The sequence below is a fragment of the Vombatus ursinus genome, unplaced genomic scaffold (assembly GCF_900497805.2).
Source record: "Vombatus ursinus unplaced genomic scaffold, bare-nosed wombat genome assembly UNPS02014768.1, whole genome shotgun sequence".
Classification (NCBI taxonomy): Eukaryota; Metazoa; Chordata; class Mammalia; order Diprotodontia; family Vombatidae; genus Vombatus; species Vombatus ursinus.
The window spans coordinates 29,167,128-29,180,604 of NW_020954546.1; the positions used below are offsets into that span (position 1 = coordinate 29,167,128).

Genomic DNA, 13,477 nt, shown 5'->3' on the forward strand with positions numbered 1-13,477 from the left:
TTCCTTCTTTATTATGTCTGTCTGTCTTTCTGCCTCTTTGCCTCTCTGTCTCTCCATGTGTCTGTCAATATCATTGGTCAGACTTGCTTATTACCCCTGTCACCCACTAAGCCCAGGGTTCTGGGAGCTTCCTCAACACTTTCCCCAGGTTTCTTGCCCTAATTATTCTCATCTAACCCGCTCCTGCCTCCCACCCCTCTAAATTCTGGCTCATTTAATTCCAACCATCCAACTAAGTCCCTTTTGTACAAGGACTTTCCCCCCTCGCTACCCCCCCCCAAAAGAAAAGAGGAGGAAGGAGCCAGGCTGTGCTTGCTCCTTCGATGGATTCAGGGCCTCTGTGAATATCCGCTTAGCTCCATACTCTGTAGAACAAACACAGGGCAGTCCCTGAAAACCTTCATAGTACAATGTGGCTTACAGTGGGAGCATTTGAAATAGGTCCTTCACTCTGGGTGTCCTCTTTTTTTTCCCAGCCCAAGTTTTTATCTGAATTCCCTTCCTCTTTCCTTTGCTTCCCCTCCCTCCTCTTCCCAACCCCCCCAGTCCCTACTTTCCTCCCCAAACCACACACATTCCTTTCAGTAATCAAAGGAGATGCCTACATCCCCTGGGGAGCATGTGAGCATGCGTGTGGGAATGAAAGAACAGAGAATAAAAGGACACATGGAAAATTAAAAACAAACAAACAAGAAGAAGCTATCCCTCCCCTCTCCTCTTCGCCCATCCTGATACCCATCCCCCTTTGGGAAACAATGATTCAAGGAGAGACTCCGGGAGGACAGCTGAGCCTGGTGAGTCGCTTAGAGCTCCCAGCCACCAGCTCCCAGGAGTATTCCCTGGGGAGAGGGGGAAGGGAGGAGGAGGAGTCTGTCTGCCTGCTGGTCTTCCTGGCCTAATGAGCTGAATAGCTCCATCCAATGAGGTCTGGCAGAGGCACCCATCCGAATCCAAAAGATTTCCATCAGCGTATTCTGCTCCTCCCTGAGTGAGACACAGGGGTTGGCCTTCTCACAAAGTTGTCTGCATCCTGCTGGGACAAAACAACTCATTTCCTGACCCAGCTAGTTTGGTTTTCTCCTTGTTGGCAGCCAGTTTTGCTTTTTCCTATGCCCACGTTAGTTCTGTGTTGAGCAGGGAGCTAGACATTGAGTCATTTTCAGCCCAAACAACTGAGAATTTGTTTTCAGTTCATCTTGTGTGAATGTTTTTCAAAATGTGTAATCTTTACGAACTCCAACTGGTAGCCACACAGGGAAGAACAATTAAAAAATTTACTGCTCACACCTATAGAAACATAATAAATGTGTTTACATTTCTATCCCCAAGGCTAATTGTTTAAGTAAGAGGCTCTGCCTTGAAATGAATGTGTTTATTTATTGTAGAACATACAACTTTAGAGCTACATAAGACCTTAGACACCACCCAGTCCAGTCCCCTCACTTTTCTAATGAAAAGATGGAGGCCCAGAGAGGTTAGATGATTTTCCCAAGTCCATACAGCTAATTGTAAATAGATTTGAATATTGGAAGCCTTGGAAATTCATGCCAGGAAACTAGACGCAGAAATCACTTCATTTCCCAAGGGCCAATTAGTAACCAGATTCTTTATTTAAGATAAAGAATTAGCTTCAGAAAATCAAAGTGGAAAACAGAAATGTGATTCATTGGTTTCCTAGTTATTCTTTGAGCAGCAAGGTGGCGCCATAGTGGATTGAGTGCCAGGTCTTCTTGAGTTCAAATTTGTCCTCTGACACTTCCTCGCTGTGTGATCCTGGGCAAGTCACTTAGCCCTGTTTGCCTCAGTTTCCTCTTCTGTAAAATGGGAGAGTTGTGCTAGACGGCCTTTGAGGTTCCCTTCAATTCTAAAGTTTATGAATCCCCTCTTATTTCTTTTAGGCCATCAGTTCCTTTATTCTTTTGTGATTTAATTTTAAAACACAGGTTCACAGAATTCTACTTCATAGTTGGACAAGACCATTAGGACTTATCTCCTCATTCAACAGATAAGGGAACTGAGGCCTGGAGGAGTTAAATGACTTTTTGAGGTTACATAGGCAGCCAATAGCATGGGTAGGATTTGAACTCAGATTCTCTGATTCCAAATCTAGCATTTCTTCCAATTTGCAAAAATTCAGATAACATATAATTTTTAGGAACATATCTATTATATCAAATGTTGTCTACCTGTGTGTACATGTATATGTGCATATACATGGATATATTATACATATATACAATATAAATGGCTATAAATTAACTTAATATGGGACAGTAAAGAATAATTCGGTGTTATTCGTCATTTTTCAGCTCTGTCTGACTCTTTATGACCCCGTTTGGGTTTTCTTGGCAAAGATGCTGGAGTGGTTTGTCATTTGCTTCTCTAGCTCATTTTACAGATGAGGAAACTGAGGCCCAGAAAAGTTCAGTGGATTTCCCAAGGTCACACAGGTTGTTGTTTGTGCAGTTGTGTCCCACTCTTTGTGACCCCATTTGGAGTTTTCTTGGTAAAGATCCTTCTCCAGCTCATTTGACAGATGAGAAAACTGAGGCAAACAGGGTTAAGTGACTTGCTCAGGGTCACACAACTAGTACAGGTCTGAGGCCAGATTTGAACTCAGGAGGACGAGTCTTCCTGATACCAGGCCCGGTGCTCTATCCGCTGTGCCATCTAATAAGTAGCAAAACTCTGACTCCTTTTTATTTTAATGTCTTTTTATAATACAAATAATTTCACCTTAATTTATGTGTTAGTGAGTTTGGATGCTTGTTCACTCACTAGATTTTCTCAAGGTGAGATAGACTTGTATATGTAACAGGAAACCATTTAAAAGTGGAATGCCAACTTGCTTTGGAATATAAATTTCCCACCTGGGTCTCTGTGGCTGAGATCTTGATGCTTAGGTGACAATGATGCCCATGTTCATGATTAGTGAATCAATTGCTGTGCAATTGTCCAATAGTGAGAAGGGCTGCTCCATGGGAGAGTGAGCTTCATATCCTTGGATGTATTCAAGTAAAGGTTTGCACGACCATCTGTCAAGGATGTTGTAGAAGCAAGGTTGACACAGTGGTAGTTACTTTTTCGCTCGACTGGAACCTGGGAGAGAATTGAATTAAAAGGTGTCAAAGGGGTTTTTTTTTTTTTATTTAATTCCTCAAGGGCCCTGAGGCTTTTGAACATTTATAGAGGCAGCGTTCAGAGTGTGAGTGTGATTTTTTTTTCCCCTCTCATGTTGTTTCGCTGTGCTAATTTTATTGGCGGGAATAATGGCCCTAGAAAATGAGACAGCTGGAAGGAAAAGGGTGACATTATACTTTCACCCCCTGACTGCTATTGGGATTAGCTGATGGCCTATAAAATATTTGCTTTGGGGTTGGAGTGGGGGTGGGGAGAGAGAAACCAGAGCCGAAAAGAAAAAAGGCCAAGACGATGAGTTGTGTTTGCTCACAGACTGTGAACATACATCGGAGAAGGTGGTGTGAGGGACTAAGAGTTGGGAGACCTGGTTCTGGCCTGGGGCTGCCCTTAACTCACTGTGGGGGTGTCATGTCATGTCTCTGAGCCCCACCCTCCTCACCTATAAAAATGGGGGCTTTGGACTAGGTGGTTTCTAAGATATCTTCCAAGCCTAAAAATTCTGATTCAATGAATTAAATAGATATTAGACCCGTAGGACTAAAAGATACCCCAGGGATCATCGAGTACGTACGTACATACATACATATGTATGTATGTATGCACATTGTATATGTGTAAACTTAAATGTACACATATATCTATATATCTATGTGTATACATGTGTATGTATTGCAACATGCATATACACGTGTGTGTGTGTGTGTGTGTGTGTGTGTGTGTGTGTGTGTGTGTGTGTGTGAGGGAAAGAGAAAGAGAGAGAAAGAGAGACCCAGACTTCCATTCTTGGAGTATTTTGTGAATTGCTACTGCCATGAAGTGAGATGTCACTCCTTATGGCAGGGAGAATGCAGAGGTGACATACCTCATACCTGTTTGAAGGATGGAATTGGTGCCCAAGCTTCTTGGCAGACGGATACATGTGCTTCCAGTGACCCACGGGCAGAGACACAGGTTTAGAGAGAAGCAGCAGAAATGTAGGGGAAGCTGGCTTGTAAACATATCTCCAATTTCCAGCCTGCCTCCCCAGAGACCACAAGATGGACTTCTTTGAGAGCTCAGGCCCTCTCTTGGTTTGAGCAGAGATCCCATCTCTCTCCCAGCTAAAAAGATCATTTACTCTTGTATATTCTTTGGTATATTCTAATCTGTATAACTTCTGTGATTTCTGTTTGCTGTTTGCTTGGCTAAAAGGGTTTGCTTGCTATTTTTCTCTATTTGTGGTAGACTTTTGTGTCCCCAGCATTTGGTGGGAAGGAGCTACCCTGGTGAGTGTAAGCCAAGGCCTGCCCTCCCTATGAAACCACCAGGGAAGCAACTTTCATTTTGAACCCAGACTCATACCCCTAGACCAGAGAGATATTTGAGGGAGGGGGAATGGCTGTAACTCTAGCCAGGGAATCCTTTTGAAGACTGGAAACGAAAGCCAAGTTAACCCTCCTGGGGCATGCCTGCCCGCCTCTGCCCTCCAGTTAGCTTGCAAATAATGCCTTGGCTACTCTCCACGGAGGTTGGCCAAGACTCAGATCATACCTATTCATGCTACCCATTAGCCATGGCTATACCTTTAGGTAACCCATTGGATACATGCCTTACATTGGGCACACATATCTTACACCTGTATATGGAAATGCAAGAGCCCTAAGGGAAAAGTTGTTGGAGAGCAACTGGAAAAGGGCAGACCATAGCAGAAATGGAGGTCTTCTAAAGCAGAATATCTGATGAATTCTTGACTTGCCATCACCCAGAAGGCTTCTGGCCCAAATCTACTTTCCCAGCCATAGTTCACTCTTTTCTCCTTCACATATTCAACTGGGCTAACTTGCTGTTCCTTCGTCTGGGTCTGTGCTATCTCTGCATTGCCTCTTGGTGTTCTCAGAGTTAATTTCTCCAAGCTGAAAACTCCCTCCCTGCTCATCCTTGCCAATGAAAATCCTTCTCTTCAAGTCCAGCTCAGGGCCCACTTCTTCCATGAAAGTTTCCATGATTTCCACAGTGGAAGTATTCTCTCTACTCAGACATTCTTTTGCCAGCTCTTGGAATCTCTCCTTTATTTTTATCTCATTCTATCCCACATCATGGGCAGCTGGTGGCACAGTGGATAGAGTGCCAGCCCTGGAGTCAGGAAGACCTGAATCCAAATCCAGCCTTAGACATTTATTAGCTGTGTGACCATGGACAAGCCGTTTAAGACTGTTGTCCCAGTTTCCTCATCTGTAAAACGAACTGGAGAAAGAAATGGCAAAACATTCCAATATCTCTGCCAAGAAAACCCCAAATGGAGTCATGGAGAGTCAGACATGACTGAAATGACTTAACAGCAACCACAATCCCACATCATGTTTCTTTATGTGTGTGTTATGGCCCCTCCATTAGATTGTAAGTTCCTTGAGGCTGGGGACCATGTTTTTCATCCTTATAGTCCTAGAACCTGGCCCAGTTTCTTGCACATGTTAGACACTTAGTAGACTTGTAGAATCTAAGAGATAGAATGAACTTTTGAGGTTATATGTGAGAGATTAGCCTATACCTTGATAATAATAGTTAGCATTTATGCACACTTTAAGGTTTGCAGAGCACTTTCTAGATGGTATTGCATTTGAACCTCATAACAACCCTGGGAGATAGATGTTATTATTGTACCTATTTTACAGATGAGGAAACTGAGGTCAATAAAGGGCAAGTGACTTGGCCAGGGTGAAACAGCACAGACGGTAAGTGTCTTGAGACAAGACTTGACCTCAGTTCTTCGTGCCTGCCAATACAACCCCCTATCCACTATTCCAACCAGAGTAGGCATCCTTTCTACACCATCTCTGAGTTCCTCCACTTAAAGAGCTCCAGGAAAAGGGAATTCATGAACTCCAGAAGCAGCCCATTCCACCTGGGGATAGCTCTAATTTTTTTTCAATAATTAATTTATTTATTTTTAGTTTTCAATATTCACTTCTGTAAGATTTTGAGTTTTAAATTTTCTCCCCCTCCTTTTTCTTTCCCCTCCCCAAAACGGTATGCAATGTGATATACGCTCTACATTCATATTAAACATATTTTCACATTAGTCATGATGTAAAGGAGAATTAGAACTAGTGGGAGGAACCATGAGAAAGAAGAAACAAAACAAAACAAAACAAGGAAAGAAAAGGAGAGCAAAGAGTATGCTTCCATCTGCATTCAGACTCCATGGTTCTTTCTCTGGATGTGGATAGCATTGTCTATCGTGAGTCTTTTGGAGGATAGCTCTAATTCTTAGGAAGCTTTCTTATAGCAAGCTGAATTCTGCCTCTCTACAACTTCTCCTGTTTGCTGCTAGATCTGTCCTCTGGTACCGGTTAGAACAAGTGCAATCACTCTTGCACAGGACAACCTATCACACACTGGAAGATGAGTGTCACGTCTCCTCTAAGTCTTCTCATTGTTAATCAACCCACGTTCCTTCAAACAGTCTTCATGTGACATGGTTTCCAGTACCCTCCCATCTTGGTTGTCATCTTATAGATAAGCTCTATTTCATCAATGTCTTTCCTAAAAACGTGATGCCTACAACATTCCCTCCCAATGTGGTTTGACTAGGACTGAGTACCAAGATACTATCAGCTATCTCCCTTCTTCTAGACTATATGCCTCTCTTAACATTACCTGGGGGGCAACTAGGTGGCACAGTGGATAGAGCATTGGCCCTGGATTCAGGAGGACCTGAGTTCAAATTTGGCCTGAGACACATAACACTTACTAGCTGTGTGACCTTCGGCAAGTCACTTAACCCCATTGCCTAGTCCCCCCAAAAAATAAAAAGAAAACACTACCTGGGAGAGAATTAGTTTGTTGACTGCCATGTTGTGCTATTGACTCACATGGAGTCCACTAAGACTCCCAGATCCTTTTCACAAGAATCCTTTCTTGTCTAGCCATGTCTTTCCTATCCTGAATTTTGGCTCAAGCAGAGAAATTTATGCTCTCGCTGCTGAACGTCACCACAATAGAATCAGTCCATCATTTTCACTTGCTGAGATCTTTTTGGATATCTTTCATCCGCCGTGTTAGCCAGCTGTCCCTCCCAGCTTTGTGTCTCACACAAATCTTCCAAGCATGTTGTCTATATCTTATCTAAGTCATTGATTAAAATGTCAAACAACGCAGGACCATAGACTGATCCCCAGGGCACTGCGCTAGAGAATTTCCTCCAAGTTGATATCAGCACATTAAAGGCTGACTTCTCTTTCGAGTCTTTGGAATCTATTTAGTTGAACCAGCATCAAGATAACTTTTCTCCATCTCATTCGTAAGGCTGGCACAAGAGACTTTGTCAGATGCCTTGCTGGAAGCATTTCCTTGATCTGTCCACCATTTCTCCTAAAAGGGGAAATGAGGTTAGTCTAGCATGACCTGTGCTCATCCAAAGCGTTTGGATTGAATGGTGCTCAATAGTTGTCTTTGAATATTTGAAGGGCTGGCATGCAGAAGTGTTAGCCTTGTTCCGCTTGGCTCTAGAGGACAGCCAGCCCCAGAAGCATTGAGGGGAAATGGCAGAGGCCATTCTAGGCTTGATGTTAGGGAAAACTTCCTAACCAAGAAAGTGATCCAAAAGTGGAATAGGCTGTCGTGGGAGGAAGTGAGCTCTCCGTCATCAGAGGTATTTGAGCAAAGGCTGAATGACCACTTGTCAAGTCCGTTGTAGAGAGGATTCTTTTTCAGTTTGGAGATGGAGTAGATGTTCTCTGAGGTCCTTTCTAACTCCGAAATGCGTCAATTATACAAAGTTAACAGGGAGGCAGATTTCATCTTTATATGAGGGAAGGGCTTAGTAACAAATGTAGCTTCCCAATGATCCAAAAGGCTGCAGTTGTGAAGGAGTGAGGTCCCTGTTCCTGAGTGTTTCCACAGAGGTTTGATGGCTCCCTGTTGGGGAAACCTCAAAAGGGATTCCAGAAAGGAGTTAGACTAGATCAAGGGTGGGGACCTCATGTGGCCTTCTAGGTCCTCAAGTGCAGCCCTTTGACGGAATCCAAATCTCAAAGAACAAATCCCTTTACTAAAGGGTTTGTTCTGTAAAACTTAGACTCAGTCAGAAGGCCACACCCGAGGACCTAGAAGGTCACATGTGGTCTCGAAGCCTGAGGTTCCCCACCCCTGGACTAGATGAACCCTCCAATTCCCTTTTAGTTTTATGTTAATAGGTAATGGGAGAACTAGAAAATGTACCCTTAGAAAAATCAACAGAAATAGAATTGTGTTGGTCAAAGCCAGTGGGAAAAACCTTACTCCTTTTTTTTATTGTCATTGCTGATCTCTCATGAGGTTTCCCTTTGGGACACAAACCAGCCAGTGATGCTCCCCAGCCATCTGCTTCTTAGAAGTTATTGCATCCTTATTTGGGGATTAGATTTTCAGTTCTAAAGAGAGTTCGTGTGTCTTACATCTCACGTTTTGTAAAGAACAGTTTGCTGGTCAGTGAAAAATAATGGGAAAGGGGAGGTACAGGGAGATGCCTAAAGGTTTCTCTTTTTACCAATTTGCCCTCCACAGGCTATTCGCTAGAGAGCAGATCTTTTACACAATGGAATTCATTGTGTGTTCCCTGGCACAGATACCTACCCCTGTCGCTGAACTGGGCTCCTTGTGGGAACAGCCTCTGGATTTAACTCATTCTCCCCCAAAAAGGAACTTGAAAATTACAACTGAACTGCATTTGGAGCAGGCAGCAAACAATTCCTCTGTGCTTTATGCCATAGATGTGCCACTGAAAAGCTACCAAGCAATTGGAGTTTTTGTAAAATGAATCTTAAATGCACTTGGAGAAGGAAGGTGTTGGGGGCGCGGCAGCAATTGCCTTACAGACTCTGCTAGGAATCCTTGCGCAAAATTGATCAACAAGCATTTATTAAGTGCCATTCACTGTACTAGGTGCTGGGATAGAAAGACAAAGAATGAAATAATCCCTACTCTCTAGGAGCTTACAAGCTAATGGAGAATTAGCTTAGCAAGTAGTGTTGCTTTCCACCCTCTTGGGTGGAAAGGGTTTATCTGCTTTGCAGGGACTGGTTTTTATAGCTCAGTCCTTTTAAAAATTTTATTTTTATTCTCAACAAACGGGCATTTGGGTATGCATAATAGAACAGGAGAGGATTATACATGAAACTGCCAGTCTCTATTATTCACATCTTGCTTTTCTTTTTAAATATATAATCAGATTAACCTATATAGCTTAATTCTTTTTGATTAATTGTTTTTCATAAGCAAAAATTCACTTTATCTCTCTCACACTCCTCTTATTGAAAAACAAATAGAAAAACAAAACCCTTGTGACAAATACACATAGTCAATCAAAACAAATTTCATCAATAACCATGTCCAAAAATGTCTGTCTCTTCCTGCATCTTGAGTCTACACCACTCTGGAAGAAGGTGGACAGCATGTTTCATGCTGATCCTCTGGAATTATGGTTGATCATGGAGTTGAGCAGAGTTCTTTAAATCTTCCGAAAGGATTAATTTATAAAATAATATTTTAATCATATAAATTGTTCTCCTGCTTCCGCTTCCTTCACTCTGCGTCAGTTCATACAAATCTTCTGAGGTTTCTCTGAACCCATCCCCTTCATCATTTCTTATAGCACAAGAGTATTCCATCGCATTCCTATGCTGGAACTTCTTCAGTCTTTCCCCAATTGATGAGCACCACCTTAGTTTCCGCTTCTTTTCTTATGAAAAGCAACTCAGTTCTTAAAGGGAGGCTCTTGGCATGGAATTGATTTCAGTTTCTTTCCTTTTTCTTCAGAACTGGTCAGGAATGGAGTGTCAGTTCAAGCTGCTGAGGATGGCCGTGGCCTTGATCTGTAGTAAGTGTCCATTTGCCTAACCCCTTAAAGTTTGCAAAATGCTTTATACCCAGTATCTCATTGTAACCTCATAGCAACCCTGTGAGGTAAAGGACTCCAATTTTTAATCCCTATTTTTTTTTCAGTTATGTAGTTTATTTTTAAATTTTTTTTATTTTTTTTTGTTTTTAGTTTTCAACTTTCACTTCTATAAGATTTTGAGTTCTAAGTTTGCTCCCCCTCCCCAAGATGGCATACAACCTGATATAGGCTACACATGTACAAACAATCGTTTTTAATCCCCATTTTACAGATAAGGAAATTGAGATGTGAAGTGACTTGCCCATGGTCACACATTTAATGATCTTCAGAGGTGGAATTCAAACTCAGGTCAAGAGAATTTCCCAGGATTCCTCTTTGCCTCCTACATGGGGACGCAGAGAAGGAGGCATGACCATAGTAGCCCAGACTGGACTGAGTAGGCACTGACAGTGAATGGGGCAGCCTCATTCTTCTTGGTTGAAAGAGAAGTCTGCATAAGGAAGAAGGTCAGCAGGAGGGCTCTGCCTTTACCCCCTGCACCATACTTCCAATCTACCTTAGGAGTTAACTTGGAATAGCTGCCCAACCCTGCACAGAAATTAATTTAAGGAACATTTATTAAGTACCTACTGTGTGTGCTGCACTGTGCTGGGCACTGAACATGAATTTTTTTGGGGGGGGGGGTAGGGATAAAACCTATTATTTCATCAGTGTGGCCTCAGAAAGACATAGGTTAAAGTACTGCTTCTGACACATAATGACTTACCCAGCAACCCTGGACAGGTCACTGAAATTTTCAGTGTCCCTAAGCCCTAATGTGATTCTGTGATTTTAAGAAGTATGCATCATTAGGCAATGTTTTTGGTCTTCTTTTGGCCTCAGTTTCCCTATGTGTACAATGAGGAGGGTTGGAAGAGATGATTTCTAAGGTCTTCCCCAATTGAAAGATTACCATAGAGCTTTTAATAAGAGATGGGTAGGCTTAGAATCCTAGCTCAGGGCTGAGATCCCACAGTCTTGGGGAAAGCTAGAGAGCTGGGACTTGTTTCAGCATCTATAGCCAGATAAGAAATCTGTTTCCCTAGGGGCACCAGATTAAAAAATAACAACAAAACGAGTTTATATGCACTAATACCTTTTCTCTTTTTCCATTGAGAGGAGGGAAGGAAGCAATCTGTGTAAGCCCTGATTTCTTTCTTTAAAAAACAAAAGTGCCCAGTCCTGAGACTCATAAAAGAGCCAGTGATGTTTGGGGGTAAGACATTGTCACATTAGACCTCTTTGTGCCTCAGGGTACCCTGGGAAATGGGCAGCTTAGGGTGCAGAGCACTGCTGAAATTGATGGTTGTTGTGCTGCCATCTAGAGGTGACATTTAGAGTTACAGGATAAGAGACTGGAGAAGGGACAAATTGAGAAATCCATTAGAGCAATGGGCTCCAAGTCGAACAGAAACAAGGGCTGCTAATCCATACATAAAGATCCCCGTGGGCTTGGTTTTCAAATTTAATGTTATCTATGTTTTATTATTTTTTATTATTTTGCTAAATCTTTCCCAATTACATTTTAATCGGTTCAGGATGCACTAGTATTGTTGCTGCTGTGTTTGACCGCTCTGAGCAGGGTCTCTGTGCAGTTCTGCTTAAATTAAATAAACAAACCGTCATCACCATCATTATGCCCATCATAGGGATTTCTTCTAAGTCGAAAGTATCAGAAATATAGGTTACACATTAAAAGGTGAATGTCCATTTTAGAGATAGGAAAACTGAGAACCAGGTAGATAAAGAGACTCATCATGGTGGCCCATAGCATAACCTCAGAGGTATGAGGCCTAGGGTCCTGTTCTCCTGACCAGTGGGAACTGGGATGGATTTAGAGACAAAAGAACCCACCTAAGACCGGTCGTGTGACCCTGGGCAACTCACTTAACCGGTCCTTGCAAAATGGGGCCCCCTAGGATCTGTTCCAACTTTAATTCTATGACTCTATGAGTGCTGGCTCCACCACTTACTACCAGTGTGACCTTGGTCAAGTCACTTATCTTTTCTAGGCCTCAGTTTCCAGATCTGTAAAATGAGGGAGACAGACTCGATGACCTTTGATGAAGGGAGACAGACTCCCTTCCAGCTTTTCTCTTCCATGACCTTGCTCTGTCCCATCACCCACCTGGCCCCCTCTCTGTTTCTCCCACCCCTTGCAGTGAGCATGGAGTTTGGCAGGGCCGTCTGGCTGCGCTTCCACCCATCAGCGTACCCCCCATGCCCACACCCTAGCTTCGTGGCCCACCTGGGTGGTGTGGCAGTGGGCATCACCCTGGGCGTGGTGGTCTTAAGGAACTATGAGCAGAGACTCCAGGATCAGTCGCTGTGGTGGATCTTCGTGGCCATATATACAGTCTTCGTGTTGTTTGCAGTCTTCTGGAATGTCTTTGCCTACAGCTTATTGGACCTCCGGCTGCCCCCTCCTCCATGAAGAGCCCCCTCGAGATGCTGCTGATGGAGATCAAACTCTTGAGCATTTTCATTTTCATTTATTCTTCATCGCCAGCTTGGTTTAGAAAGGGAAGGAAGAAACGCGATGTTTGGTGGCTCTATTTTTGTATATGGGAATTGGAAGGGCTGCAAAGGAAAGTGCTAGCCAAAGATATTCATTGAAAGGCCATTATAAAGATGAAGAAGGCAATGTTAGTTCTTGCCAGAGCAGGCCCAGGGTTGGGAATTCTGGATGCAACTGGGGAGCCTGGGCTTGTTCCGGGTGAATTCAAGTTAACTTCTTACCCCTTCCCTAACCTAAAACTGAACAGTGCCCCCCCCTCCACCAAAATGTGATCCTAAGAGATGAGCAGAGGCCTAGCTCTTGAAATGACATAGCTGGCCCAGTGTCTAATACTGCTAAAACCTGGAGAGGACAGCGGAATAAGGACACTTCCTCTGTAAAGTAGCTGGACTAGAGCTGAATGAACAGCCAGTAGGGGAGGTCATCCAGCCTTCCTACAATGGATAGAGCAATGGACTTGCAGTTGGGAAGACCTGGATTCTAATCTATGTGACCCTGGGCAAGTCATTTACTTTCCCTGAGCCTCAGTTTCCTCTCTTGTAAAATGAGGGGGTTGGACTCAGTGGCTTCCAGGGTCCCTTCTAGCTCTAATTCTTTGCTTCTATAATCCTGTGGGTATAATTGACAAGGTGGGATTCTCCACTCAGAGTAGAGGGTTGTCCCCATACGAGCAGGGTGTGTGTGTTATTTTCCTCTAAGATCTCAATTCAGAAGGGTGGAAGGAGGCCAGTACCTGCCTGCCCAGGATGAATTAGAGTCTTAGCCCAGCCCTCCCTCCACCCACTAATTGCCCCATTCCTGGTGAGCCTGTTCCTATCCGGAAAGAAGCCTAGACTAGGAAATAAACGCAGGGTACCTTGGATGTTGCTTGGCACCAACCCTCCCAATGCACAATCTCATACACCTCTCTGGTCATACCACCC

General features: G+C 43.4%; 1 protein-coding gene across 2 annotated transcripts in view; it reads left to right on the forward strand.

The window, feature by feature from the left end:
- The window catches only part of RHBDL3 (rhomboid like 3), a 65,348-nt gene extending 52,282 nt beyond the window's left edge, over window positions 1-13,066 (forward strand). For both annotated transcript variants that reach the window (XM_027862191.1, XM_027862192.1), the window contains 2 exons: window positions 9,916-9,976; window positions 12,199-13,066. In XM_027862191.1, the coding sequence (XP_027717992.1) occupies window positions 9,916-9,976; window positions 12,199-12,470 (333 nt within the window). In that variant the 3' untranslated portion in view covers window positions 12,471-13,066. The remainder of the gene's footprint in view (window positions 1-9,915; window positions 9,977-12,198) is intronic.
- The last annotated feature ends 411 nt before the right edge of the window (window positions 13,067-13,477 follow it).